Source organism: Lonchura striata, chromosome 5, assembly GCF_046129695.1.
Source record: "Lonchura striata isolate bLonStr1 chromosome 5, bLonStr1.mat, whole genome shotgun sequence".
NCBI lineage: Eukaryota > Metazoa > Chordata > Aves > Passeriformes > Estrildidae > Lonchura > Lonchura striata.
In genome coordinates this window covers 16,003,622-16,028,911 of record NC_134607.1, presented here as the reverse complement: position 1 = coordinate 16,028,911, position 25,290 = coordinate 16,003,622, and the positions used below count along the sequence as shown (strand labels likewise).

At 41.4% G+C, this 25,290-nt stretch overlaps 1 protein-coding gene across 3 annotated transcripts in view; it reads right to left on the bottom strand.

Moving 5' to 3' along the window:
* The window catches only part of CREB3L2 (cAMP responsive element binding protein 3 like 2), a 72,670-nt gene that overhangs the window by 6,037 nt on the left and 41,343 nt on the right, over positions 1-25,290 (bottom strand). For 2 of the 3 annotated variants that reach the window (XM_021552030.3, XM_021552028.3), the window contains exons 3-10: positions 16,243-16,409; positions 14,569-14,656; positions 12,460-12,641; positions 11,658-11,804; positions 9,910-9,968; positions 8,706-8,774; positions 1,571-1,670; positions 539-665 (exon numbers count right to left, since the gene is read on the bottom strand). In XM_021552030.3, the coding sequence (XP_021407705.1) occupies positions 539-665; positions 1,571-1,670; positions 8,706-8,774; positions 9,910-9,968; positions 11,658-11,804; positions 12,460-12,641; positions 14,569-14,656; positions 16,243-16,409 (939 nt within the window). The remainder of the gene's footprint in view (positions 1-538; positions 666-1,570; positions 1,671-8,705; positions 8,775-9,909; positions 9,969-11,657; positions 11,805-12,459; positions 12,642-14,568; positions 14,657-16,242; positions 16,410-25,290) is intronic. The other variant, XM_021552029.3, reaches the window with a different exon arrangement.

Here is a 25,290-nt window from a genome sequence, read left to right as displayed (position 1 = left end):
ATTGCTAAAGAAAGAAACCACAGGTCCAGGTCCAGGTCCATGTAGGGGTCAAAAAGCCCTAAATTACTCACAAAACAAGAACAAAATTAAATAATAACTTTGCTAATATATTGGTTCATTATGGTTATGCAATACTAACTCCCATTCCATCCTTGGACTCTGGTGACACTGGCAAACAAAAAAGCCACTGAAATAATTAGTGCATTTTAACAGTATTAATATTTGCTACTTAGTAGAAGCCCTGCTACCTTTCACAGACCACTAACTTTAGTTCCACAAACAGAGGCAAAAAATTCTTTAAACAGAAGTACCAAGCGGGCTAGTGAGAAAAAGTTTTGCTCATTTTTATGAAGTCTGCTGCCATCAGTGTAGTTTGCCAAGCTATCCTTCTCAGAAAAACACAGGTATATATAAAAAAACGGCCATTTAAGGAGCAGAAATGCAAGAGGTGCTTGAGAAGGGGGTTAGGAATGGGTGTGGAAAACAAGTGCTTAAGTACAACCAAGCAAGGAGCAAGACTGGAATAGCTGTCACTTACCAATGGAATCTGTGTAGGACTCCGGTGAGGAATGCTGCCTGGGCAACACCATCTTTGTAGCAGAAGGATATGGCCCATAGCTCTGAGAGAAGCTGCCAAAAACTACTGCAAAGCACAGCACCACCATCTGGCAAAGGGAAGATGGAGGAGAGGTGAGTGCACTTGACCCACATGCGCATATGAGAACTGATACTTTATCAAAATAAATCACTTGAGGCCATCCTCACCACTGCACACCTAGCAGAGGCACCTAAACAATTACAATTCAGTTCTTTAAAGGGCACATTTCAGTGCTGGGGTTCATTTTCAATGCCTGCACCATTCTGACCAGCAGCCTTTTTTACTCACAAAGCTGAAATGCAGATAAAGCTGCCATGTGTGTTTTACAGGCACTGCTGAGGATTTCCAAGGTTATTTCTGCTGCTGGCCCCAGTCTTGCTTCCAAGTGACAGTGGAGCTAGATTGGGAGAACAGCTTACGCCTTGTAAATTATTTCCATCAATTTACAGCACTTTAGGTATAAAGGGAACTTGACAGCTGAGTGTAAGGAGGGAAAAGCAAATGTTTCATTCTACTAATTTTCTTATCTTGACTACTACTACTGAAATAGGACAGAGGTATATTTACAGCCTTAGTCATATTTTGATTTGGTTAAGCAAGTTTATTTTTATTGGTATCAAAAGCATTGAGCCTCAAAGGTCACCCTCATTTTCATTTTACAACCCTAGACACCATTTCCACCATATAATACTGCAGGAAATAAGAAAGTGGGTCCCTTGGAAGAGCATTACTCCTTCTTTCATCACTGCAGCACCCAAGCAAAAGCACAGGCCCAGTCTCCTCCAGAACTCACTACCTTCCCACAATCATTAATCTTCACCAGTCACAAGTCTCACCTCTCTCAAAATTGTCAAATCATGAAAAGGAGTTCCCTAAGCTGCAAAATTGCCACTGAGAGGCTTTGCAGAACAAGAAATGTGCCTTGAAAGAGCTTCTCATTCCCTCAGAATTCCCAGCTTTAGGGACACTCACCATAAGACAGGTCCCTGTTTGTGTGCTAGCTGCCTTACATGAGCGGGACACTTTGCCAGCAACCACGGCCTGGAGTCTCTGCAACTGCTGCAGAAGTGTTCTGGAAAGCAAAGACAACAGACAAGATCACACACACTGACCTGCTTGTTGGCTAAATAGATTTTTGTTTCAAATTCCACACATGGCAATAATACAGCATTTAGGATAAGGTAGAGATAGTTAAAGTCTTCTCCTTAAAATTACTAGCAAGGAATGGTTTTAATTTTACAAAGTTTTTACATGTATTAGCACTGAAATGTTCAAGATTTTTTGCTTTTCCCTCAGCCTATGTCCCTGAACAATTACTTCTCTAATACTTTCAGTAAGTTGTGATAAATAAAAATTGTATTTTCAGTGTTTCTATACAAAATGGCACATTAACAACTGAAACTGCTCTGCATGCAAGTGACCAGTTGCATATATAACCTGACTCTGTGTCATGAATTCAGCAAGAGTTTTGCCATTATTTTTAAAGATGCAAAATCAACTTTATAACTGCTCAGTTAGTAATCAAAATCTTCAACTGCTCTAGTTTGGTTATCAAAACCCCTTTTTCCCAAAATATTGCTATTTATTTGTTTAGAACACATGCTAGCTGACTTTTAAAGACAAGAACTTAAAACCACACATAGGCACAGTCTTCACTTCTCACATTCATTTATTAAATAAAACACTTTAAATATTTGTTATTTGCTATTTGTTAAATCCTGAAGAGTTGACAAAAATTGCAGATGCTTCAAGTGGCTACTCTGATTGTGTCTTTCAGAGGTTCCAACCACAATGACAATTCTCTTGTGGCTGGATTCAACAGGCCCAGAACAAAAGAGCCTTTCTGACTGTTTGGGATTGTTTTTTGTGGTTTGGTTTTTTTTTTTTTTTGTTGGGTTTTTTTGTGTTTTTTTTTTTTTACTTCTGCTGTAGCATCAATTACTACAGTGAGAATACAAACAATTTAAATGGGAATTATCTCAAATTATGACTAGTACAAGATTTTCACAGCAGTTTTTTTTTAACAATCTATGAGCAACCCAAATACCAGTCCTCAACACAAATATAGTATAATTTTGCATCAAGATGTTAAATTTTCTATTTGTTCCCAAGTTTACTTTTCACTTCTCCTGTAAGTTTCACAATCTACTGTGGAGGATACCCCACAGAAACTCCAGATTACAGTTTTGGAGGCTGTTACGTCAAAAGCTAACGCAAGAGGCAAGGTCAGGATGTCAGAGAAAATAGAAGGAGTATTTTAAGACCAAAATGGCTAAAAGCTAATTGTAGGACAGACCCAGAGGTGCCTTCGCAGCTCAATATACACTGGTCTGCCTATTTTAATAGATTTTTTTAATCATCAATGCTCATTGCTAATTAGGGTTTAATGAATTCAAGGACTTCAGGAATACATTCTGAAATGAGCACAAGGCATTCTCACAGCACAGATTTATCTGGGCCAGCAGATCCTTCTCAACTTGTTAAGAAAGGATATCTTGAATGCTCTTGAGAACATGGCTTACTCTGCAACTCAGTATTTAAAAAAGAGAGTGATATGTCCAATGCAATCCTTTATTCAGTAATCAGGCAAATTAAGAGATACAAACAGTGTCCACCACCTGAATGAGACCATCCTAATTCCCTGCTCCCTTTATCATCTCTTCCCAGTTCCCCTGGCATCCACTGCATGGTACAGTTTTCACCACCAGACCTGTGCCCATTATTTCCTTGCCCACAGCATTCCCACCACGTGCCACCAGCTGTGTCAGATGGCAATGCCCTTTCAACTCTGAACTTTCTGTGCTATTTTGGAAGGCTAAATCTTTCCCCCATTTCAGGCCTGACTCACTGGGCTCAGTGCAGAAATAGCTCTGCAGACTGAGGAGGAAGGAGCTCTTCTCCTCCTCAGCTCGGGGGCTGGCAGCAGCAGCAGCCTTGAAATGCTGATCATTCTTGCCACTTTTTGTGGAGGCGTCAGTGAGGAAACAGCTAATGGCTGGTGAGGAAATCAACAGAGAAGAGGCAATTCTCCTCAGTTTGTTCATCTCTGCCTTTTCATGCTCAATTTTAAAAACCTGTTGAGCAGAATGGGCCCAGAGAGCTGATTACAAAACAGTCTCTTTGGGAAGTGTAATTAGGCAGGTATTCTGAGGTCTCCTAGAGACAGAGGAAGATTCATCCTCCACCTTATTTACCAAATACCTTCACATAAAATGTCTTTCTTCCCCAAGCTGTTTATCTGTTTGAGCAGAGCTACTGTTTCCTTCTCAACAGACAAGGACTCAGTGTCTGGAGCTGACAGGATACAGGTGCATTTGCAACCTGTGAGCAAGAACTGAGGCAAGAACAAAATACAAGTTTGATCAGAGATGACATCAATTTATCCTGCCACTGCCAAAATGGGACACTCCTTGGTGCATTTATTCTCTGTTTGAATCTGGAATGGTGGAAGACTGGATTATGAAGTCAAAAGATTCCCATACAAAAGCTTGTGAGTGGACAGCTGCATGGGTGATCTGGACTGGGAGAAGCAGAAGGAGCACAAAAGGGCCTTCCCTAAACTACGATGTTCCCTCTAAGTACCAGTAGAAAGGCCACAAATGCTTTTAGTGGAATACACTGCCTAAGGCTAAGTCCTAACAGGAGAAAATGCACTCCCAAAACAGCATGCTAAGGGGGTTTGCACCCACAGGGATTATTTTCACTGCGTCTGACACATCTCCCAGGGATATTCAATAAGAGGGTCAATTCCGTAGGAGGTGTGAGTGCGCTTTCACGCTTTTCCCTGCCAATGGAAGCACCTCACAGGAAAGCTGTAAAGTGACCGAAGACTCCTGCACTTCCTTACACATGCTGCCAGCAAACTTGGTCTGTCTGTTTTGGGCAAATATACACATATATTCATCTTCAGAAGAGACCTTTTCACTACCAAAGTAAGGGCCAAATCAAGCCTTCCCTTCTGCTTCCAGTGACACTTTAATTAAGGATAGAAAACTTGGCACTACAGAACCACCTGGGAGACTTCCTCAAATCAGTATTTCTGTTTAAAATCCAACATTGATTCAAACAAACAAAAAAACAACCGAACAAGACATCTTCTAAGGGACATCAAATACTTTATTTTCAAAAGTTTTTAGAGGATTATTCCTATTGTGGAGGAACAAAACCCAATTCTGATAAGGAGAGAGAAAAGTTATTCTGTCTTTTAACTCTACACAGATTCCTTCTCTACCTGTCCCATTTGTAGGAAAGGGAACAAATCCCAAAGTAAGGTTTTAACTAGAAGACCACTTAAATCCACTACCTTCCCTCATTTCAATTACAAAGAAAATCTCCACCAATATTTTAATAAAAGATGTTTCAGCATAAAAACCAATGTCCTCTGAAAGGAAGAAGTTACTCCAGGGCTGCCAAGCTTTGTCAACTATTGTAAGGGTGGCCTGAAATTAGCTGCACAATATCTAATTGCAACTTAAACCTAGATCCTTTACTCCTTGAAAATTATTTGTTGAAATGACTTTATTAGTCTCAAATGAAAAAACAAACAATGTATCAGTGAAATCTGGCATTTTTGGTGCCAATAAACCCTTGGTGGGTCAGACTGATGTGCAACTTGATCTTTAGGTGGCTGGGAATTGAAGAAATGGAAGAACATCCTATTTTTATTTACAAAGCATTGTCTTTAAGGTGCTTGTTAGTGCAGATCTACACAGCTGGCTACTGCTACTCCACGGGAACAACTCTGGCAGCCACCTGCATTCATTGTCCATGTGTGACACTCTCAGCCACACATGCACTGGATCCTATGTCTATCATTTCTCCAGGAAAAGAGATCATTAAGATACTTACAAATACAGACTCAACAAAAGTGAGAAGCAAAAGCACTTCTCAACACGTTATACCCAGAACCAGATGTTTCAAAATTGTCTTTAAGCTCAAACAGGGTTCCCAGGTAGACCACACTGGTGTCAGAGAATGTTTGCAACCCTTTGGATCACTGGCAGTTTCTGCCTTTGGTCTCAGTGCCAAAATGGGAGTGTGACAAGCCTTCTTGGTGACTGGGACAACTTAGTTCAATACCCAGCACCAGCTTCTTCTCACGCCCTTGCTTTCTGAGAGAGCAGTGTCCCACATGCTTAGATGCTACTAAAACCAATGGCTCACTTGTGGCTACAAGACAAAAGAGATAAACGTGTAATAATGTGCTTCCTTAGTTTTGAGAAAACTGCCTAGGAAGGAACTTGGATGGGTTTCTTTTAAGGGTCTGAGTCACACAAATTCGGAGAGGTAACATATGCTACTGTTCTAATACTAAAGCTGACAAAAATGCTGCACTCACCCACTCAAGAGTAATGAGAATTAAAAACTCCAGCATCTTGATCCCCAGCCTCCTGCCTTGTCTTTTAATATGTGTGAATGCCAAGGGAGATGCTCCTGGATGCAATTTTTTTTGACCACACCTGCATCCTTTGACATTACATCTTTTCAAATCCAGATTTTCAGGCTAAGGCTGGCTTTCAAGGAAGAATCTTCTAAATTTTTTCATGTTACTGAGAGTAATGAAGGAACCCTTTTATCAGAAAAAAAATTTAGTGTTTCCATGGTTTGGAGTCAGATTTTGAAATGCAAGCAGGGTTTCCCTGAAGTCTTAGGTGTGTATCTATGCAAATGTTTTCTATATATAGATTAACATACTCTTAAAATCTGATTGCACATACTGAAACTGCTATTCAATAGCTGTATGTTTTGGAAATAGCTCTTCAGTGCCTCTCAATCCAGCTAGACTACACAAACATGATAGTGACTGACAGCAATACACATTCATTAACTTTCAGGTAAGCAACTAAAGCCCAACTTTTCAACAAGGTAAAAATCCAACTTTGTCTACTTCTACACTTGAAAGTGTCATTTTAACATGTAAACATAGCTCTTACTTTCCCGTTTTCTTCCATTCTTACCATCTCTAACAATAGGAGAACAGCTTTGATGTTTGTAGATCTAATTTTAGATAATATGTTCAATAAGTCTTCATTTTTTTACTGAAAAAAATACTCAAAGTTACAACTGAAGTCAACTAGGCTCTGCTTTGGCCATATTAAATATGATACATGTATGCCTAACTGTGCTAGGTGCTTTGAGAAATAAAGCCCTAAACGTATAAAATCAGGCATCTGATGCACCAAACTGATACTAAATAACTTTGACCACAACTGCTCTGAATTTAGATTCTTGACTGTCTGTAGGAGATGAAAGTTCCAGCTATAGGATCCTGTGAAGACAAGTTCTGAAACATGTGAACAGTTTCTGGATGTCATGCCAAGGCTCTGTGCAAATACCAACGAGGAAATGAGACATTTTGAATTCATTTTAGGATGGGGATAATGTTCATTAAACCAGGGCCTGGAACCATTCTCTGAATGAGACAGTTGTACAGTTCTACAATAAACAGGAAAAGTGGCTTTTTGTAGTTAAGGTGAAAAACCCTATAATGTGATATGTTACAAAACTGAGGTTTGATGAAAGCAGGCACTTTAACAAATTCCTCAGTACTTAACACATAAGCCTTAGCAGATTTTAGACACAGTTGATATCTAAATAGCCAAAACAGCATTGCCATGAGTTACAAGAATTTCTGTGCAGAAGGATGAACATCTGCTTCTCTGCATGAGATTGCACATCAATATCAATGCCATTGCAGAGGGAAGGAAACAACACAACCCATCCCACATGGCCAAAGTATGAAGGATTTGGAGATTATCCCACTTACCTAAAACTTTTTAGAGCATTTAGCATGAAAGAATTAAGATAATCAAATAATAGATAAGATGCTAAAGGTCCTTTATGAAAGAATATCCAACAAAACTTGAGTGCATCCTCAACAGATCAGAAATCTGGAAAACAGCTGGCTAAATTTATCTTAACTGAGAAGAACAACTCCAGGGTTGATAACATCTTGTCCCCAAGTAGATAATCTGTAGCTGCACCTTTTGTTAAGAGAAGCTGGCTTCAGTACCTTCTGGGACAAATTCTGTGTGAGACATCTCTACTCCACACCTACAGAATAGTTCCTGATTCTTTTATGTCAAACCCTGGAGGACGATGTAAGAGGCACAGAAATGGCTTGGCTCTCCTCAAGCAAGCAGCAGATGTCTTTATGCATGAGTAGTGTGTGGGAGACACTCTCCAGCAAGTCACAGTGCTACAGGGTCTGGCTTCATGAAATTAAGAGACTGGATCCAGAGATTAGAAACAACACATGCCACTCAATTAGCAATGCACTGGCTGCCATATGAGCTCTAGGGCCATTTTCCATGATCGTGGGTCTTATCTTCAAAACCCAGCCTCCCCCCACACTTCAGTGTCACCATCATGTTCCTTGGTAATATTCAGCCATCACTGCAAATGCCTCTAACTGGGAAGTGTTAAGGGTGGGCTCATCTAGTACCTACTCACTGGAATTTGCCACACTGAGCATAAGCCAGGATTGACACTGCACTCTCTCAGCTAACATTAAATTAAAAGCTTAGCTATTCAACATCTTCTGCCACGTGTCCTTTGAAAAAGCCACCACTGAGTCACTCATTTTTTCAGAAATGAAAAAGCAAGAAGGTGATTTTCCCCTCCAAATGAAGGAAATTCTGGGGTGTGAGATAGCTACAAGTGTGCACAGTGATTGCAATGACATCTAGTAGTGCATAAGGAAATAATGACTCTTGAGTTTCAGCACTGTTATTTCTGAAAGTGTCACATCTCAAGTTAAGGCTTCCTGGTAAAATTTCAGTAAATAAAGACAATTGGGACGGCTAGTTTTTTTGTTCTGCTTTACTAATTACATTCCTTTGGGCAGCAGAGGAACTCAGACAAGAGTGCTAAAAGGTTTCTCAAGCACACCACAGGCCGGGGAGGCAGTTTAAGACATGCCATCAAGACCTCCATACTTTACATCCCACTGCAGTCACAATAACTGGCTTTACACATCTTTCTCTAACACGAACCCCATCAGACACAGCTATTGTTGACATTTCAGCTGATCTCTTAACCTTCAGATTTTCACTTTTCATGGTAATATCCTGCTTCCAAGTTTTGTTTGATGATCTCCATACCTTACCTGTTAGTGTTCTCTAGGACTTCAACCTTCTTACGCAGCTCACTGTTTTCATTTGAGCAGGTCTCAACTCTGGAGACAGTACAATGAAAGAGAAATATAAAAACATCAGTTATTTATTCAAGTGATTATAAAACAAGCCAAACTTGCTTTCACTGAGAGCTCTATGATCTTGCCTACATTTAAAGAAACAATTACACCAATGAACTTCAGTCATAATATTTCATCACATTTCATAGTGTGAAACACAAAGCAAAAGTTGCATTAGCTATCTGGGAAATGCCATGCATCTGAAATCAGAGCCTCAAATTTTGAGTCTATGAGGGCTAGTAAGCCATGAGATTAAAGACAGTGCTCAAGACTGTCCCAAGATACTACCCATTTCCAAACTGTCTCTGGAAATCCTCAAACTAAAGGACATTGTCATATAACATGTAAGAGGTCAAAGTAAAATATGTGACTCCTAAGAAAACAAACAGAACCATCCTGAATAGCTTCAAGAAGCAAAACGGGAAAAGAAAATATCCATGATATCTGGTATGCATGAAGTGGAATTTCAGAAGAGGAACTCTGAGGAAGTGAGACAGAGCTATAAAGAGACAAGAAAAAAAAATGGAAATTACATCAAGGATATCACTAAAGATGGTACAAGGGTTTTAACAGAACCATCTGGTGAATTGCATAAGAGTAATACTAGAATATTCATCTCCTGGAAGAAAGATTAATTTGGGATATAAATCACTAACTGGGGGTTTGGCTCCTGCCTGCTAAGGGAAGTCGATGGGTCACATGCTATTTTCCCAAGTCCTGCTTATTTTCCCAGGCAGACCTGACTGATTCACCCACTTCCTATTTCTGTTTTCATCTGCACTAGAAGACAGAGTTTACTCACTCTGGATCGATCTTTCCCTGAACACTGCCTGTCCACTAGGCCAACATGGTTGCCTGAGGTGAAGGCCAATACAGCTGGGTCTTGTCTAATTTAAGGTGTGAAGTATTTGCTGGCACATTAGGGACCAGCTGCAGGCAGGCACAGTCCTGACACCAACAAGCAGCTGCCAGGAACACGGCCTTTTCTCAGTCACTGCCACGAGATGGCAGCTGGCACTCTATGCATGGAACTGTCCCAGCAGCCACAGCTGGATCCCTTCCCAGTCCCACAACTGGTGCTATTGGCCTGCTTGAAACAGGAAGGAGGCTGGCTTACTTTTTTTCCAGGCTGTCCATGTATTCTTTCTTTTTTCTTCTACTTTCCTGGGCAGAGATCTAAGGAAAAAGGATGAAAAACACCAAATATTTGCACAAAAAACAAAAGCATCAGAGACAAATTAATAAACTGGTAAAAAGCCCCAATGTTATTGGTTTCAAGATTCTGTCTTATTCTCATATCTATTCCTGGCAAACAAAGCACTGGCTTGATCTATCTCCACATTCTGAAGCAAGGCCCCTCCTTTCACTCACACAAAAAGAGATCATCCCCTGCTAACCTTAAAAAGTAAATCAGATTCATCTGGATAGAATATCCCAGGACAAACACCAAAAGATGATCCCAGGACGATGTCATGCATCCAGGAGAGAAAAAGCCCACCAATGTATTAAAAAGCTGCTTTGCAGACAAGGACATGGGTCCTGATGAACAAGTCAAACAACTATCAGCAGTAGTGTGCCCCTGTTGGAAAAGCAGCCAACCAAACATAGGTCTGCATCAAGGAGATTGTAGTTAGCAGGCCCAGAGGAGTGGTTCTTCCCCCTCTGTTCACTGGCTGCAAAACCACAGCTGAGTACAGCAGTGCAGTCCATGGCTCAGAAACAAATCCTCTGCATGTACAGAAGCAGGCCCAGAGGCAGAGCTCTGCCATAATAAACATGCCAGAGCACAGGATTTCAGGAAAGGAAGAAAAAGATGGGCTTGTTCAGATTGAAGAAGAGAAGGCTGAGAAGGGAATCTGATTTATTGCTGTCTTTAAATATCTCAGCAAACATGATGTCAGAGCTCTCAAAGGCACACAGCAAAATGGCAAGAGGCATCAAATACAAGTTGCAGCAAAGGAAATTCCAATCACACATTAGGGATTCTATTTATTTGTTTTTACTACAAGAGTGGACTAATATGGGAACATGGTGCCCAGAGACACAGGGGACTCATCACCCTTTGCAGCAGTAAAACGTGACTGGACAAGACCCTGAGCAATCTCCTCTAATCTGACCCTGCTTTCCAAGCCAGGGCTTTGACCAAAGGACCTCCAGATTTCTCTTCAATATGTATTACTCTGCTTCTATGTCAGTGGCACATAAAATGCACTAGATCACTTCAGACAATTTAAAAAAAAAAACAGTACAAAATTCCAATTTAGTGTGACCAAATTTAAACTTCGATCTGCAAAAGCAGTAGCAGAATATAGTAACCATGAAATATGTGCTAAAATCCTCTAGAACAAGTGAACTGGCCAGGACTGAAAAAACCTGAATTCTTCCCTGTCACTAGGATCATCCCCATGCCAGAAGGAAAAAAAAAACAAACTTGTAGGGCATTTGGTATCCTTGATATCAACTTTACAGGTCCCTGAATTCAGTGATCAAAAGACTAGTGCACTGAAATACAGAGTCATATTTTAAAACAGGGAACAGAAAAGAACACCATGCGAAGAATACAGAGCTCTTTGCCTGCTGTAAGGGTAGGATTGTACTGATTTTTAAATGGAGACAAGCCACAGCAACTTGATACCCTGCCTGCTAAATACTCCATTGTTAGTGGGGTCAGGTAAATACCTACACTGAGGCACACTCACACTGACAGAAAATTTGATGGATGTGTTTAGGAACAAAGAAAAGCACTTTGTTAAAAGACAACTTACAGCATCCAACAGTACCACGGACCATTACTGCAGAATTCTGCAGCAATTTTTTCAATGAAGGACAACTAAGAACCACCCAGCAAAGCTAACTAACATTTACCTTGTTTTTTATTTTCCTGCGGATTTTCTTTAGAACTTTCTCCTCTGCTTTTGTCAGGGGCAGTTTGGTAGGGATTGGGTAGCCCTCTGCTATCAGCGTCCTCTTCTCTTCCTCTGTCAGGATGAGGGGGCCAGTCCCCTGTAATTTCTTCAAGGGTCATAGAAATGAAATGAAATAAAATAAAACAGTAAGTGCACACAGTCCTAGAAGAAAAGGTTGTTAGGGAGGAGGCAGCAGGTCTCCCACTTCAGACAGGACTAGGCCTACTGGAACAGCCTCCTGCAATTGGGAATGTGTGGAAGACCTTTCAAGTAACTTCCATTCAAGTTCAAATCTTTGGGACAGGATTCTCTGTTGTTCTTGGCCCAGCTCTGTCCACACTGGGGTAACAGTATAACTGCCTTTGGCTCAAACAGGGGAAGAGACATACGAGAAACACTAATGAAAATCCCTCCCTAAAGATCACCAGCTGTTAATAACATGACAAGAGGACAGATGCAGATTTACCAGAGACAGGTCAACCCAGCAGGGCTGGGCCCTAAGGCAAAACACAGTCCATGATGGGATAAACCTAATAACACCAGTGAACCCTGTCTCAGTTTAAAGGAGAGGCACATGCTGTTCCCTGTGGGAACAGAACAGACCAGTGAGCAAGAATTACTGGATCTGCAGTTTTGACCAGAGATGAATTCATCGAAACAACAACAGAAAGTTAGCAAATCTCTGTCAAAACCAGTAATTAAAAAAGTAAAAAAAAAAAAAGAGACACAGATAAATGGTGGAGAAAGAGAGCTCAACTCACATGTGGTGCAGTCAGGAGAGGGGAATTGGAGAGCATCGAAGCTGTTCGCGACGCAGCCTTCGCCGTGGCCTGGAGCTGGATTGGGCTGGAAGGAGGGAGTGAGCGAGCTGGGCTCTGCCCTCCTTCAGAGTCACTGCCATGGCTGCTCGGAGGGGTGGGTGGCAAATGCAGGGGATCCACTGCTGAATGGCCACAGAGACAGAAAGTTACACAAGGGTTTAAGGGGTCGATTCAAATTGCCACTAAAACCATCACCGCCATACAGTTTCCAGGACTAGGAGCATCTGCTAAAAAATGGAGCAAGCAGAAATGGCAAATTGGAAGAGGTTTGGAGCGTGCAGGTCTCCAAAGAAGGAAAGAAATGCAGCAGCTATCTTTAGGTTTGACAGACAAAACAGGGCTCTGTGCATATGCTCCAGTACTTCTACCTACACTTCAGCTCCTTCTTCAAATGCCTTGAGGTTCATGTATAATGTAAAGTACAAGTTTCAGTTCCCTGTTCATGGGAAACCACATTAACAGAGGGGCTCTGAGTCAGCATACTTTTTATCCAAAAACAATAGTATTTTCTAACTTTAAACATTAGATTAAACAAGCTGCCAGTAGTTGCAGGGGAAGAGATCACAACCAAGGAGTTACATGATCAGGAAGGAGAGAAAGGCCTCCTAAGGACATGATTTGGCACAGCTGAGAAGTGACTGACAACCTAGTGACAGCAAAGGCTTCAATGCACTGATGGAGCAGGAGCAGCACAGGCAGCCACCACAGCAACCTCTCTCACACTATCCAGGGCCATAAGATAACCTCAGCTGCAGCCAAAAGAATCTGCTCTAGCATTGTCAGTCAAAGTGCTGCTTATGACCCACTCTTACTAAATGGACAATTTAGCAGATGCTCAAAACAGCCATAACTAAGTCACTTTTCCTCTGAGCTAAATTTACAGCAATTGAATTTTGAAATAGGAAGATACAGGGCAAATTTGCCACTTTCCACTGTTGTTATGCTTTGCAAATTTGAGTCGAAAAGATCAAATGGGTGGTGAGGGAGGATGGAAGAAAAATAGTAATTAAAAAATCTATAATACTCTTTTTGTCTCACATGTTAGCTCTTGCAGTTGCCAGAAGAAACAATTTGAAAACAGAAAGGCCCTTAATCCCACAAAGTGAGCAAACAAATCTATACCTGGGTTGAGATACAGCCTTCCTTTATCCACCTACATCATTTGCTTCTCCCCCTAGAGCAGTGCTACTTATCCACGGAAATTAATTCCCTAACAGAATATCAAGTGTTTCTAACTGAAATGCAGTTTTCTGCTCAGATCTCACACCAAATATCTGGCTCTTCCAAAGTTTTCTTGGCTTTAATTGTGTTTAGCTTTCAGGGTAGGGATCTTTGCTCCTCCTTTCACATTAGACTGCAAGTACAAAGAAATAATGGTTGTTCTTAAAACTAATACGGTACAAACAGATTCACCTAACTTTTATTTTCATATAAACTCACATCCTGCTTTTGCATCAGAGGTTAACAGTGAAGTTTCTTAAATCTTAACTAAGTCTCCTCAAATTTATTTCTTTTCTATCCTAAACAATCCTGTACTTGAATAATTAAAGCTCCCTTTAGTACAATTATTAATACCCTACAGAGAAAAAGGGATAATTTTCTTTTGATTAAAAAGGTGGGGGGAAAAAGAAAGAAAGAAAGAAAGAAAAGAAAGAAAAGAAAAAAAAGAAAAAAAAGAAAAGGAAAAGAAAAGAAAAGAAAAGAAAAGGAAAAGAAAAGAAAAGAAAAGAAAAGAAAAGAAAAGAAAAGAAAAGAAAAGAAAAGAAAAGAAAAGAAAAGAAAAGAAAAGAAAAGAAAAGAAAAGAAAAGAAAAGAAAAGAAAAGAAAAGAAAAGAAAAGAAAAGAGAAAAGAAAGAAAAAAAAACCTCACATAAAGGCTCAGAGAGACTCTGACTCTTCAATAGCCTGAGTTGAATCCCTATAAAACAACAGCTTCAGCCTAAAATCTAACATGGTGAATGAAAAATCCAAATATTTAATCAGGGTAAAGTAGATTTATTGTACTTTCTGGACATCTACCCCTACATTTTCATTTGGTATTTAACAGACCTTCCTTAGAAGAGAGGTTCAGGAACTGATCCACTTCATGGGGCTCCAATTTAATCTCTGGAAGAACTTTCTGGGTCAGTGGTTTCATCTAGAAAAGAGAAATTAACAGTATGAAAACCTGGAGTACACATCTTAAAAATCTTAATAGAAGGACACAAGGATTACTTCTCCATAAATGGAGAAGTTTCCTCTCCTCCTGCTCTGCCACAAGAAAAGCTTTAACTGCTTCACACAGTTTGCTAAACCAGGCTATAGAGAATATGGCCCTGACTACTCCCACTATGGCTTTTCTTACTACTATATTTAGCTAAAATAAAAGATTACGCTTTAGAGATGACATTTCAGACTGAAAGCTAACATGTAACCCACTCAAATTACTTCTCTTAGCAACAGAGCTGCTGCTAGGATTTGCTGGACAGCACGGTCTGTTTGAGCAGGGACAGAAACAGCCCTGGGAGTCAGGGAGAGTCTCTTAAAGGCCATTGTCATCTGGGAGCAAGAGCAAAGTGCCAGTCGCTGAGCACCAGGTTTTGGGACCCAGGTTCCTTTAACAGTGCTGAGGAGCAGGAAAACAGACAGTCACTGCTGACTGAAGCTTGGAAGACACCTGGCTTGCCCCACTGACAAGGCTGGGGCACCAGGCTGCCAAGCTGTTGCCCAGAGCCTGTCTGTGTGCTGCAGTGCCAGGCCTGAGGAAGCCAGTCTGACACACCAGCAGGTTAACTGAAGCCAAAATCTCTCTCAGTAACCTGTGGAACTAATCCATGCAACAGCAAGGAGCCACCATCAAGTCCCAATACTCTGCAAATCACAGCAATCCTAAGCTACAGCAGGACTATGTCCTGGGAACAGCACATTCAAGTTAGCAGAAAATTATGGGAAACTTGTGCTTAGCTTTTGTCAGTTTCTCATACAAAAATTTCTGTTGCACATATTTCTGATCCACATTCAAGTAGAAATATTTCTTTTCAGCATATATCAACTCTCTCCAGCCTGGACTGACATTGCATCCTGGGGGTTGACAAAAGCCATGCCTTTTCCTCTACTGGCTGGGGACCCTAGTGAGCCACCAGCTGCTGCAGTTCATTCTCCTTACCCCAACCACAGCCAAACTAAGCTCTTTAGAATGCCCACTGGCTGCTCCAGCAGTGGTCAGAAAAGCATCACAAAGCTCCTTGTGATGCTGGTTGGTCCGGAAGTAGCTGCAGCTTGAAATGTCAAAGCTTCACACTGGCAAAAGTAACTCTGCAGGCAAACGGAAACTCTCCAATCAATCCAAACAAGGAGTCTTGCTCTGCTTAGGGGAAGGCACAGCAGCATGAAAGCAAGTCCTTATGAAAGACAGTTTGTCACAGGCTTGATAGAGCAAATGGATTAGTCAGTTCAGGTGCAATTGGTTCATTAGAAACTATTCAAATATTTCATGAAACCCAAGAGCCCCAGGCTTTGGGGCCAGCATAGAAGATAAAGTTGTGTATCCAACCATTAAGAGCTAAAGATGCAGACAACAACTCTTACAGCAATAGTGGGACACCAGCAAACATTAAAAACCATTGAAACAGACTGCAGAGTGCACCCTGGACTGCCAAGCTCTGGCACCAAGGGGTCTGCACTGGAATGTAGCCTTAGGAGAACGTGCAGCTAACTGTGCAGAGAGAACAGAGTCTGCAGTACCAGGGCATCTGTCTGTAGCTCCGGCTGTTCCCCCTCCAGTGACGTGGCCGTGACGGTGAGACTGACTGAGGGAGCAAGGCCTGATGTCTCACAAAGCCCTGGCTCAGTCTTTATTGCAGCTGGAGTAAACTCTGTAGCCAGACACCATTCCTCATTTTCCAGGTCACCTGCCAGGGAAGGAAATTGGACACCACATGTTTAAATCAGAAACAGAAAGACTACAAATGAAAATAATGTCATTCCTCCTCCAGAGAAGGGAAACAAACACAGAAGACATTTTAGTCTATCAACAAAACTCTGCCCTTACTATTCAGCTTTCAGTCAATGCAAACAACCGTGCCATTTCAGGGCTGTAACCTAATCCTAGCCCCAGGATACACAGAGGAGCAGTGAGGAAAGACACAGAGCACTAATCACTGCACATTGCTGAAAGCTGCTAATGCCTAGCAGAACAAGACTAAACAAGCCATTGGGTATAGCAGCCAGAGAGCCCTGTCCTAAACAGCCTAATGCCTGCTGACTCAGTTAATTCCTCCTTCTAGAGATAGCCTTTAGCTAGACTTCTGCTTCTTCTACTGCTTGGAGGCAGCAAATAGCTCAAATGGTGGGATTATACTTTCAAGAACAAAGTATTTGTCGCACCCTTAACTTCATTTTTTTTCCCCCAAGAATTCATTTAGTATGTGCAAAAGAGGATATAGGCTTTGATGATTTCACAGGAGCAGCAGTGCCACGGTGATCATGCTGATTTCCTCCACAAAGCCTCTGGGAAGTCACAGTACAGGATGCATATTTTATCTGGCAGCAATGAAATGTGCATCACGTGTCAGCAGAATTATCTGCTAACTCCACTTACCAAAAGCTCCCTAGTCCAGAGAAAGCCATGCAACTTTTTTCTAGACAAAGCTGAAGGGTTTGCCGAGCATTGTCAAGAACTGGAAGAAGGTTGGCATGATAAGTTTAGCTCCCCATTTCCATTCACTGTTTTACTTGCTGAAAAAGGACTTATTTTCCCAGGTCTGAAGTATAATAGAGTACTAAGAACTTAGAAAGACTCAACCTTTGAAACAATTCCATAAGGCTATTAACAACCCCTCTAAGAATACAAAATAATCAAATGCATTTTTGTCAATTGCAATTGTGCCTCAGAAAACTCCCTATTCCAACTGAAAGACTTTAGTCTTTCGTCTTGCATGAGAATATCCTATACCAGTGGCACTGCACCTGAAAGATGCATGTGGCACAGTCCTCTGCCATGACTGAGTAGTAGTTGTGAGAGGCATAGCCATTAAATACAGCAGCTGGAATCTCAAAGCAAATATACATAAAAGGAAAAAGAGTGCTGATCTTTCTTTCAAAGCTTTCTACTGTCTTCAAAAAGATTCTTTACTGCATATATGAAATTAAAAGAGAGAGAGCAACACTGTAGGGCTGGTAAAAGCAACAGAGCTCTGAATTAAGTGCAAGCTGCACCAACACCCTGGGAGGCAGCCATGGGGCTGAGGCTGTGCCACCAGCATTCTGCAAGGCTGCACAAGACCCTCCATTCACAGCTGAGTGTATCAAGTTGGTGAGATGTCAACAGAGTTCAGCTGCAAACAGGTAACAAAAATAAGAGTGGGATTACAGCCTGTGCTGCTGTGTGTCCTTACTATTAAGACCACACACACACATAGAGCACACAGGCACTCGGCAGAAGCTGGGTGCCTGAAAAACAGAGAAGAATACACATCTCCAGTGCTAGTAATTACTTTGTGGAGGGACCTAACCTCCACCACTGGCAAGGAAGGAGGTAATTTGAGTAAAGACACACCAAGGAATTAAAAATGAAAAATATGTATCCTGTAATCAGAAGCTCAAGAACAGCAAGGCCAGCACTCTGCCAGGTTAACTGCAGAGCAAGGGCTAAACACTATATTTAAGCTTCTGGAGAGCTTACTCCCAAAGCTTGCTGGGAAATGCAAAAATAGAGGTATTTATAGGAAAAAATAATAGGTAGGCTTGTCTAAATATTAACTCAGGAGAGAGGACATTGCTCTTTTTCAACCCTCCCTGAGCCGCTCTAGTCACAACACAGAAACACAGCTCCCTCCCAGCTTGCTGTGTATGCATCATTCAGGTAAAACCTTTAAAGTGGTATCTGCCTGGAAATCCAGAATCCCTTGGCAAATACAACTTTCAAATGCCTGTTCGGATAACTTGAGTCAAAATCGGCCCCACATCACCTTGTGCAGAGCCTCCCTTTGCTGCCTCTTGCACCTCTGGGTCAAGCTACCCTGGGGCAGCACCATTGTAAAGGCTATGGATAAATGAGAGCTATTAGTGAAGCCAGTAATTAGCCCTTAATTTTCTCAAATTTGTATCATCATGAAAGTAGAAGGGCAATTCAGTCATGGGTGACCAGCACAACAGGGCATGTCCTCTAAGGTTGCACATTATGATGTCTATCACCTCTAATCCCCAGACTCATCACAAATATTCAGCTGCTCTAAGACAGCAAGATATGCTGGCCTTTGCCTGGTCACTTCGCTCCTCTGGAATCCATCATTTTACTCCTCTGGAAGCCAACTTTGCTGATTAACCTGACATCCCTGCCATCACCACTTAGATCTGCATAAGCTGCTCAGAGTTATTCTAGGCTTTAAGCCAGTCTAACCAGTCTGTAGGGTTACAGACGGTTTCAGGCAACAGCAACACACTGCCATTAGCACTGAGATAATTCTGAACAACCCACATCTGGCACTTTTTTGACACTGCCTCTTACAATGCATAGTGACAGCTGTCATTCCAGATGAGCAATCCTGTGAAAGGAAGGGATGGAGGACTGGTTAGATCTCACCCTGATACACTCTCCTCTCCGCCCCCCGCCTTTTTCCAAGTCGCTGTTACACATTCCCTACCAAGATCAGGGAGTGTTGTGCTACCAGTTACTTTCTTTTGACACATTCTAGCTTCTGAAGTCACCAATCCCTTCTCTGCTCCAAGGGACCTGCAAGGACAATTCCCACTCTCCTTTCTCCTCCTCCTGAGCACAGCAGGTTGACATTATCTGAAAATCATTCTTAGTTTACTTTTACAATAGTTCTTCAGCATCTTAGTGTACTCTGCCAAGCACTGTGCCAGCAGAGCAAAGTGGAAACCCTTCTCCCAAAGCTCTTGAGAATGTAACACAAAATGAGAAAAACTTAGGCAAAGGGGAAAAAATGGAGCAGGCTAATAGATCAGTGGTCATACAGAGAGATCTGGCACACCCTCCAAGGCAAGAGTATATCTGATAGAGGGTTATAGAGAACCATGAGAGGAGGTTTTGCAGAATAATGAGAACAAGCAAGAAGGTGCATGTGAAATTCTAAAATGAAAAAGACAACAGGAGCTGGCTCAAGAGAACCACTAGAGGAAAAGGGAGGAAGGTATCTTTTCTAAACCAAGCAAGATGTGCTGTGGTAAATGACTGGTGTCAAGAAGTTAGAGGTGTTTATATTGATATCTGACATGATCCAGGAGGTACATGTGAACTTTTGAGCCACAGTCCAAAACAAGAAGCTGAGAGTGTTGCCCTATTCATATATGTCTAGATTTCGTACCATCTTCATGATGGTACAAATTCTAGGCAAATATGAATAGGGCAACACTGCATCCTCAAAGGTGAAACAAAATATGCTGCAAGTCATTTCAATATAGAGAGATGAAAGCCTAAACAAGATATTTGGCTCTCCAAATGGCTAAGAAAATACACATCCTAAATATTGCCACTTTGGCTCTCTTGAAAAATCTCTTCTCAGGCTTCAAAATAGTTCACTGTTGAATAAGTGATCCTGGCTGTCAGTTCCCTCCCCAGCTGAAAATTTCTACAAACCTCAGAACTCTACCATGCAATGACTGTTTAGATGAGTAGCATTCCCCTTTACCTACACTTTCATAAGTCCATGAATGCTAGGCATTTTGGCACATGGAACATGTAATTTAGGGAGTCCACGTAATACTTAGCAAAATCCCTTCTACATGCAATGCACTGGTGCTGGTAATTGCACATGTGAACTGAACATTCAGGCTGCAAAGCACCCAGCTATTAAGAAATACCTATGAATGTTTAACTCAGTGTCCTTTTGCACATCAAATACACCTAAAAATAGCAATGTTTTAATAACGTGACCAAACAATTTCTCTACAGAACCCATGCTTTATGCAACAAACAAAATGCATGGTGTTTCACTAATTGAGAAGATATTCCATGTTTTTTCTTTGCACTGTCTCATGCACAGCCTCACCTCTCCTTTACCAAATACAATTCAGATTTTTTTTCCCACAGGGCTATTTAATTCCCTCTTAGGGAAACACTCCACAACCTGAATTCATTTTCACAGTGGAGCTGAAAACTCAAGTGAGACATAGAGACACTAAGGCAAAAAAGTAACTAGTAATTTTAAATGGCCAACTGGAAACAACTGGAATAGGATTTTTCAGATTATTTAGCCCTGTTATTATACTTGATCAAAATCAAACAGGCATTGAGCTTTCAGGTTGGGCTGTGAGCATGTACCACTGATCATCACTTAGCAGACGTTTAACTCTAGTTAAACATTAGAGTTTCAACTTAGCCATCCAAAAAACCCATTCACCACAGCTACCCAGGGTTTGTGACACATGCAACTAAGATCTCCTGTGTCCAAGACTACAATTACATTTCTTCAGAAAGCTTTTGTGTGCCTATTCTGTCATCAAGCTTGTGCCTCTTCTCCTGCAGACTTGATGGTGATTGTCAACAGAAATGTGCTCCTCCAAGAATCACAGCTGTAGCTGTAATCAGTGTGTGGGATTTAGGCACACGTGAAAAACACACAAATCAACAATGGCTGTGTTTTTGCATGTCATAATTAATAGATACCATTTCTGTGTTTATAAAAAAAATTAATATATCTGTATTTATACATATAATTTTAAAATTCTACACAGTCTCTTAATAAGACCATGTGCAGCTTTCTAGGCTATTAATATCTCTCAGAAGAACTGCAACATTTTGTTTCTCTTCTTGTATGGAAAGGCAGGGTAGGCAAGGTGGAAAACAAGGTGAAAAATGCTTACCTCCACTGTATAGTTTTTCTAATATCAGAGTTCCCAGAAAGTTTTGCTTTCCTTTTTTTTATTTCTATCCAACTAATTCTTCAGTCTTGTCCAACATACCACCTTCCTCTCTTGTGAAAAAGTAGATCTCCAACACTGCCTAAATTTCACCCTTTCTGATAGATGTACAGAAAAACATATAAAAAATAACTAAAATTGTGTCCCTTGCTCCCCACATTCTTTTCAGCACTCTTCATTAGAGTTTACAGAGATACTTATTGCTGGATAATTAAGTTGCCTGTGCATCTATTGTGCATTTTTAAATAAATGAGAGCTGCAGTTTGCATCTCACCCTCACTCCTCTCAAGCATAGAGAATGCAAGTACCCAGAAAAACAACATGGGTTTCACCTTTTTTCCCCCTGCAGTAAAAAGTAAGATAGCACCACTATGTAAACAACCCACATGAAGGGTGTACTGCTGAACCCAATCTTTAAAGGGAATAAAAGCCCATACCACCATTACAGATCTCCATCACAGAGAACAGATGCATGCACTGAATGTCATTTCAAACCAGAGTGCAAATTAGACCTCTAGAATCATCAAGGAATATATCCTTATCTGTATCACCAGAATGAAAAGGCAGCTTTTGCCTCGTCCTTAAAGTTCCCTGTTCAAGTGATGGATAGAGAAAAATAAAACTGAAAATTTAAGGAGACCACAGACTATCAGTCAAAGTGCTCTGCACAGGTATCAGAAAAGCCATCTCTAAACAGGGTAATGCAGGAAGTTCCCTATTGAGTCAAAGTGTTCTCCAGCCAAGTGTACTTAAATAACCTCCCTCTTCAGCTGTGCTGCAGATGTGAACAACAGGGCTTCAACTAATTCCTTCTGGTGCATGGCAGACCTCACAGTGCCACCATGCACCACAGGGCTGCATGCACAGCCCACCTAGCTTCTGCACAGCCGTGCCATGGACGACCCTCTGCAGTCTCCAGCTCAGCTCACCACATGTTAATGACACACTCTGATGCTTAAACTGCACCAAGGTCCATGTGTGCAAAGCTGACCTTTGGACAAGTGTTCAGTCCTCACTTGAATCCTCCCTCAGAGGGGAGTGCCTCTATACACGGAGCAGTGGGATCCAGGGATGCTCACGAGCTCTCCACCACAGAAGAACAGCTGCCAACTGGGAGCCAGCTAACTGCAATGGAAAACACCTCTTGGAAGAGGCTCAGAAGTTGTTTGTGGGGAAAATGTCTGCTTGATCTGTCAGAGAAGCACCTCTGCACCATGAGCCCAAAAGTGCTCCTGATGCATACATTTTGGGCATGCTGCTGGACATGCTACCTGCAGGGAAGGAAGTTCAGTGTCTCCAGCTTTGCAGTCTGAGCCTTTCCGGCCTCTCAAAGGCAAACTGGACCTTTCTGAAGAAATAACTGGTTCCTTCTCACTCCCCTGGGTTTGGATGGTTCTCAGTGCCCAGCTCTGGGCTCACATAACACTCCCTTGTCAGACACAAGCCCTGTTTATTATGCCTGAAATGCTGAACTCCAACGCCTCTACCTCTTCCCCTTCTCTCCTTCGGGAGGTGAGAGCCCACATTCATCGACAAACAGTTCCTCTTACAGATTTTCCAGATGGCATTTCCCCCTCCCGGCGCACACACACGCTCCCACTGCAAGTAATGAACCCAAAGCCCTCAGAACTGCTGCCACAAAAGAGATACTGTTTGACTACCAAACATTGGGGTCCTTTTCAAAGTGCCAGGAAGGGAAAATTAAATAAAGGGGCAAACGTGAGCAGCAGTGATACACAGTAATTACAATGCATAGCAGAAATAGCGTTTTTCATAACAAATTATCATCGTTCACACCAGCATCCCCTCTTTGACCAGCATGGAGTCCATGTAAAACCCACGGATAATTTGCATCACTATCAAAGTTACTAAGATAGAAACAAAGACATATATACATGTGAGTCAGGCACAGACTGAGCTGGTAGCTGGATTTACAGCCTTGAAGTTGGGTAACATTAAATGTCCTATACAAGATTATGATTTGTTTCTTTTGAGGTATGAGAAAGTTATCCATGGAAGTACTGTGGTCAAATAAAACAGTTCTCTCTCAGGTCCCAGTTTTTCCCTCACACCCCACACAGATTCAGTGAAGGCAGATCTATATTATGATTTCAACACATGCTCACAGTACATAACTAAGTGAGCACAAGCTGTCAGTGCAACACTACAGAAAAAATGAGATCACTGGTTTGACCAACAGCAGGACTGGAAGTGGGAGGAGTATTCCCATAACATGCATCATCAGGGAAACTATTCCTGGGAAATCAGTTCCTGTAGTCACTTGACAAAAAGTTTGAAAAGGAAACTGCAAAGGTCCCTGTATTGAAAAAGGCACAGCAAAAGCTGGGTTCCAGAAGATTCCACCTAGGGGGAAACACCAAGGAAGTGCAGGTCATTTAGACTGTATCCAAGCAGCAGTCAAGAGGGAATTTAATTACAGCCTACAAACACCTAGGGAAAGAGATTTCAGAGAGCAGATGGTTCTTTAAAAGAAACAAAAGCTATACCGAGATCTCATATATGTGTAACTGGAAGCTTAAGGAGGCTAGACTGCAAATAGATCTGACAATTATTAACAGTAACCATAAATAAATTCCCACCTCTAAATCAAAACTAACATTTTTCAAACATGCTGCTGCTCAAGTAGTAGTTAGAGGGTTGATGCAGAGTGATCTATTGAGACTGTCGACCTTGGATATATAGAAGTTGAAAAACCTTCTCATACTCTGGTATGGATTTAGTTGTTCTCATACAGAGCAATGCTTTCAAGCACATGGTGTGATTCTTGAGATGTCCTGTGCAGGGTCAAGAACTGGACTTGATGATCTTAACAGATCCCTTCCAACTCAGAGCATTCTATGATTCTATGACTTTTAACACTGTAGATGGTGACAAGGATTGACTGCTACTTTGCCACATAAAAATCACTCAAATGCAGGCCACTCCCACTAAATGGCTTTCTCCTCATTTCCTAAATAAACACACAAAAGAAAAAAAATTACGCAGAAAAAAAGTTGCAGGAATATGCTCTAAAAAATTACCAGTCTTGCTATGACAGCAACTTTTGAAAGCACAAGTAAATTTCTTCCTGTTTTCTTTAAAATCGGGGCAGCAGAGATTCCTATATTCATTGTTCACATTACATTGATTCAGTATTTGGACAAAAGACAGTAGCAAGACACTGTACCTCTCTATATATAGAAAATAAATTAGGATATGTAATAGAGCCTAATATAAATAATAAAACTCTTATGACTCGCATATACACCACATATACACATGTATATTAAATGTGTACATACATATGGATACAAATAAAACATATGAAGACCTACCTGAGCCTCAAGCCCAGAGGTGCCTCTGTGCAAAGAGACAGCACATGACACTGATTACTGCTTGTCAACTCCATACCTAAGCAAGGGTTCATCATAGCCCTGCCTGAGATGAGGGATTGATTTATTGTTGAATGGAGAAAAGTGGGAACCATGGTGTTGGGGGTTTTGTTTGGTTCGTTTGGGTTTCTTATTTGTTTGTGTTTTTCTTTTTCAAACCATGTAGGGAGATGGGCTTGAAGTTTAAAAGTTGAAAAAGGAAATTCAAGTTTTAAAAGCACATGACAGAAAATCATAGCCTCAGCAGTAAAAAAAACCCAGTAACAATACAGGTTACAGTCTGGGGCCAGCCCCAGTTTTGGCACAGCTAGGAGTAAAACAGAAACACACCATTTCAGCAATCAGTCTGTCAAACCTTCAGCCAAGACAAGCCTATTCAAATCCAAAAGTAACTTCAAAGCATTCCTGAGCAGGAAAGAACCAACAGGAGGGGCAGGTGGGGACCCAGACAAGTCTCAAAAGCAGAGCCCTCTGGGGACTGGGAAAGGAATGCACCCAGCAACCTGGGCACAGTCTG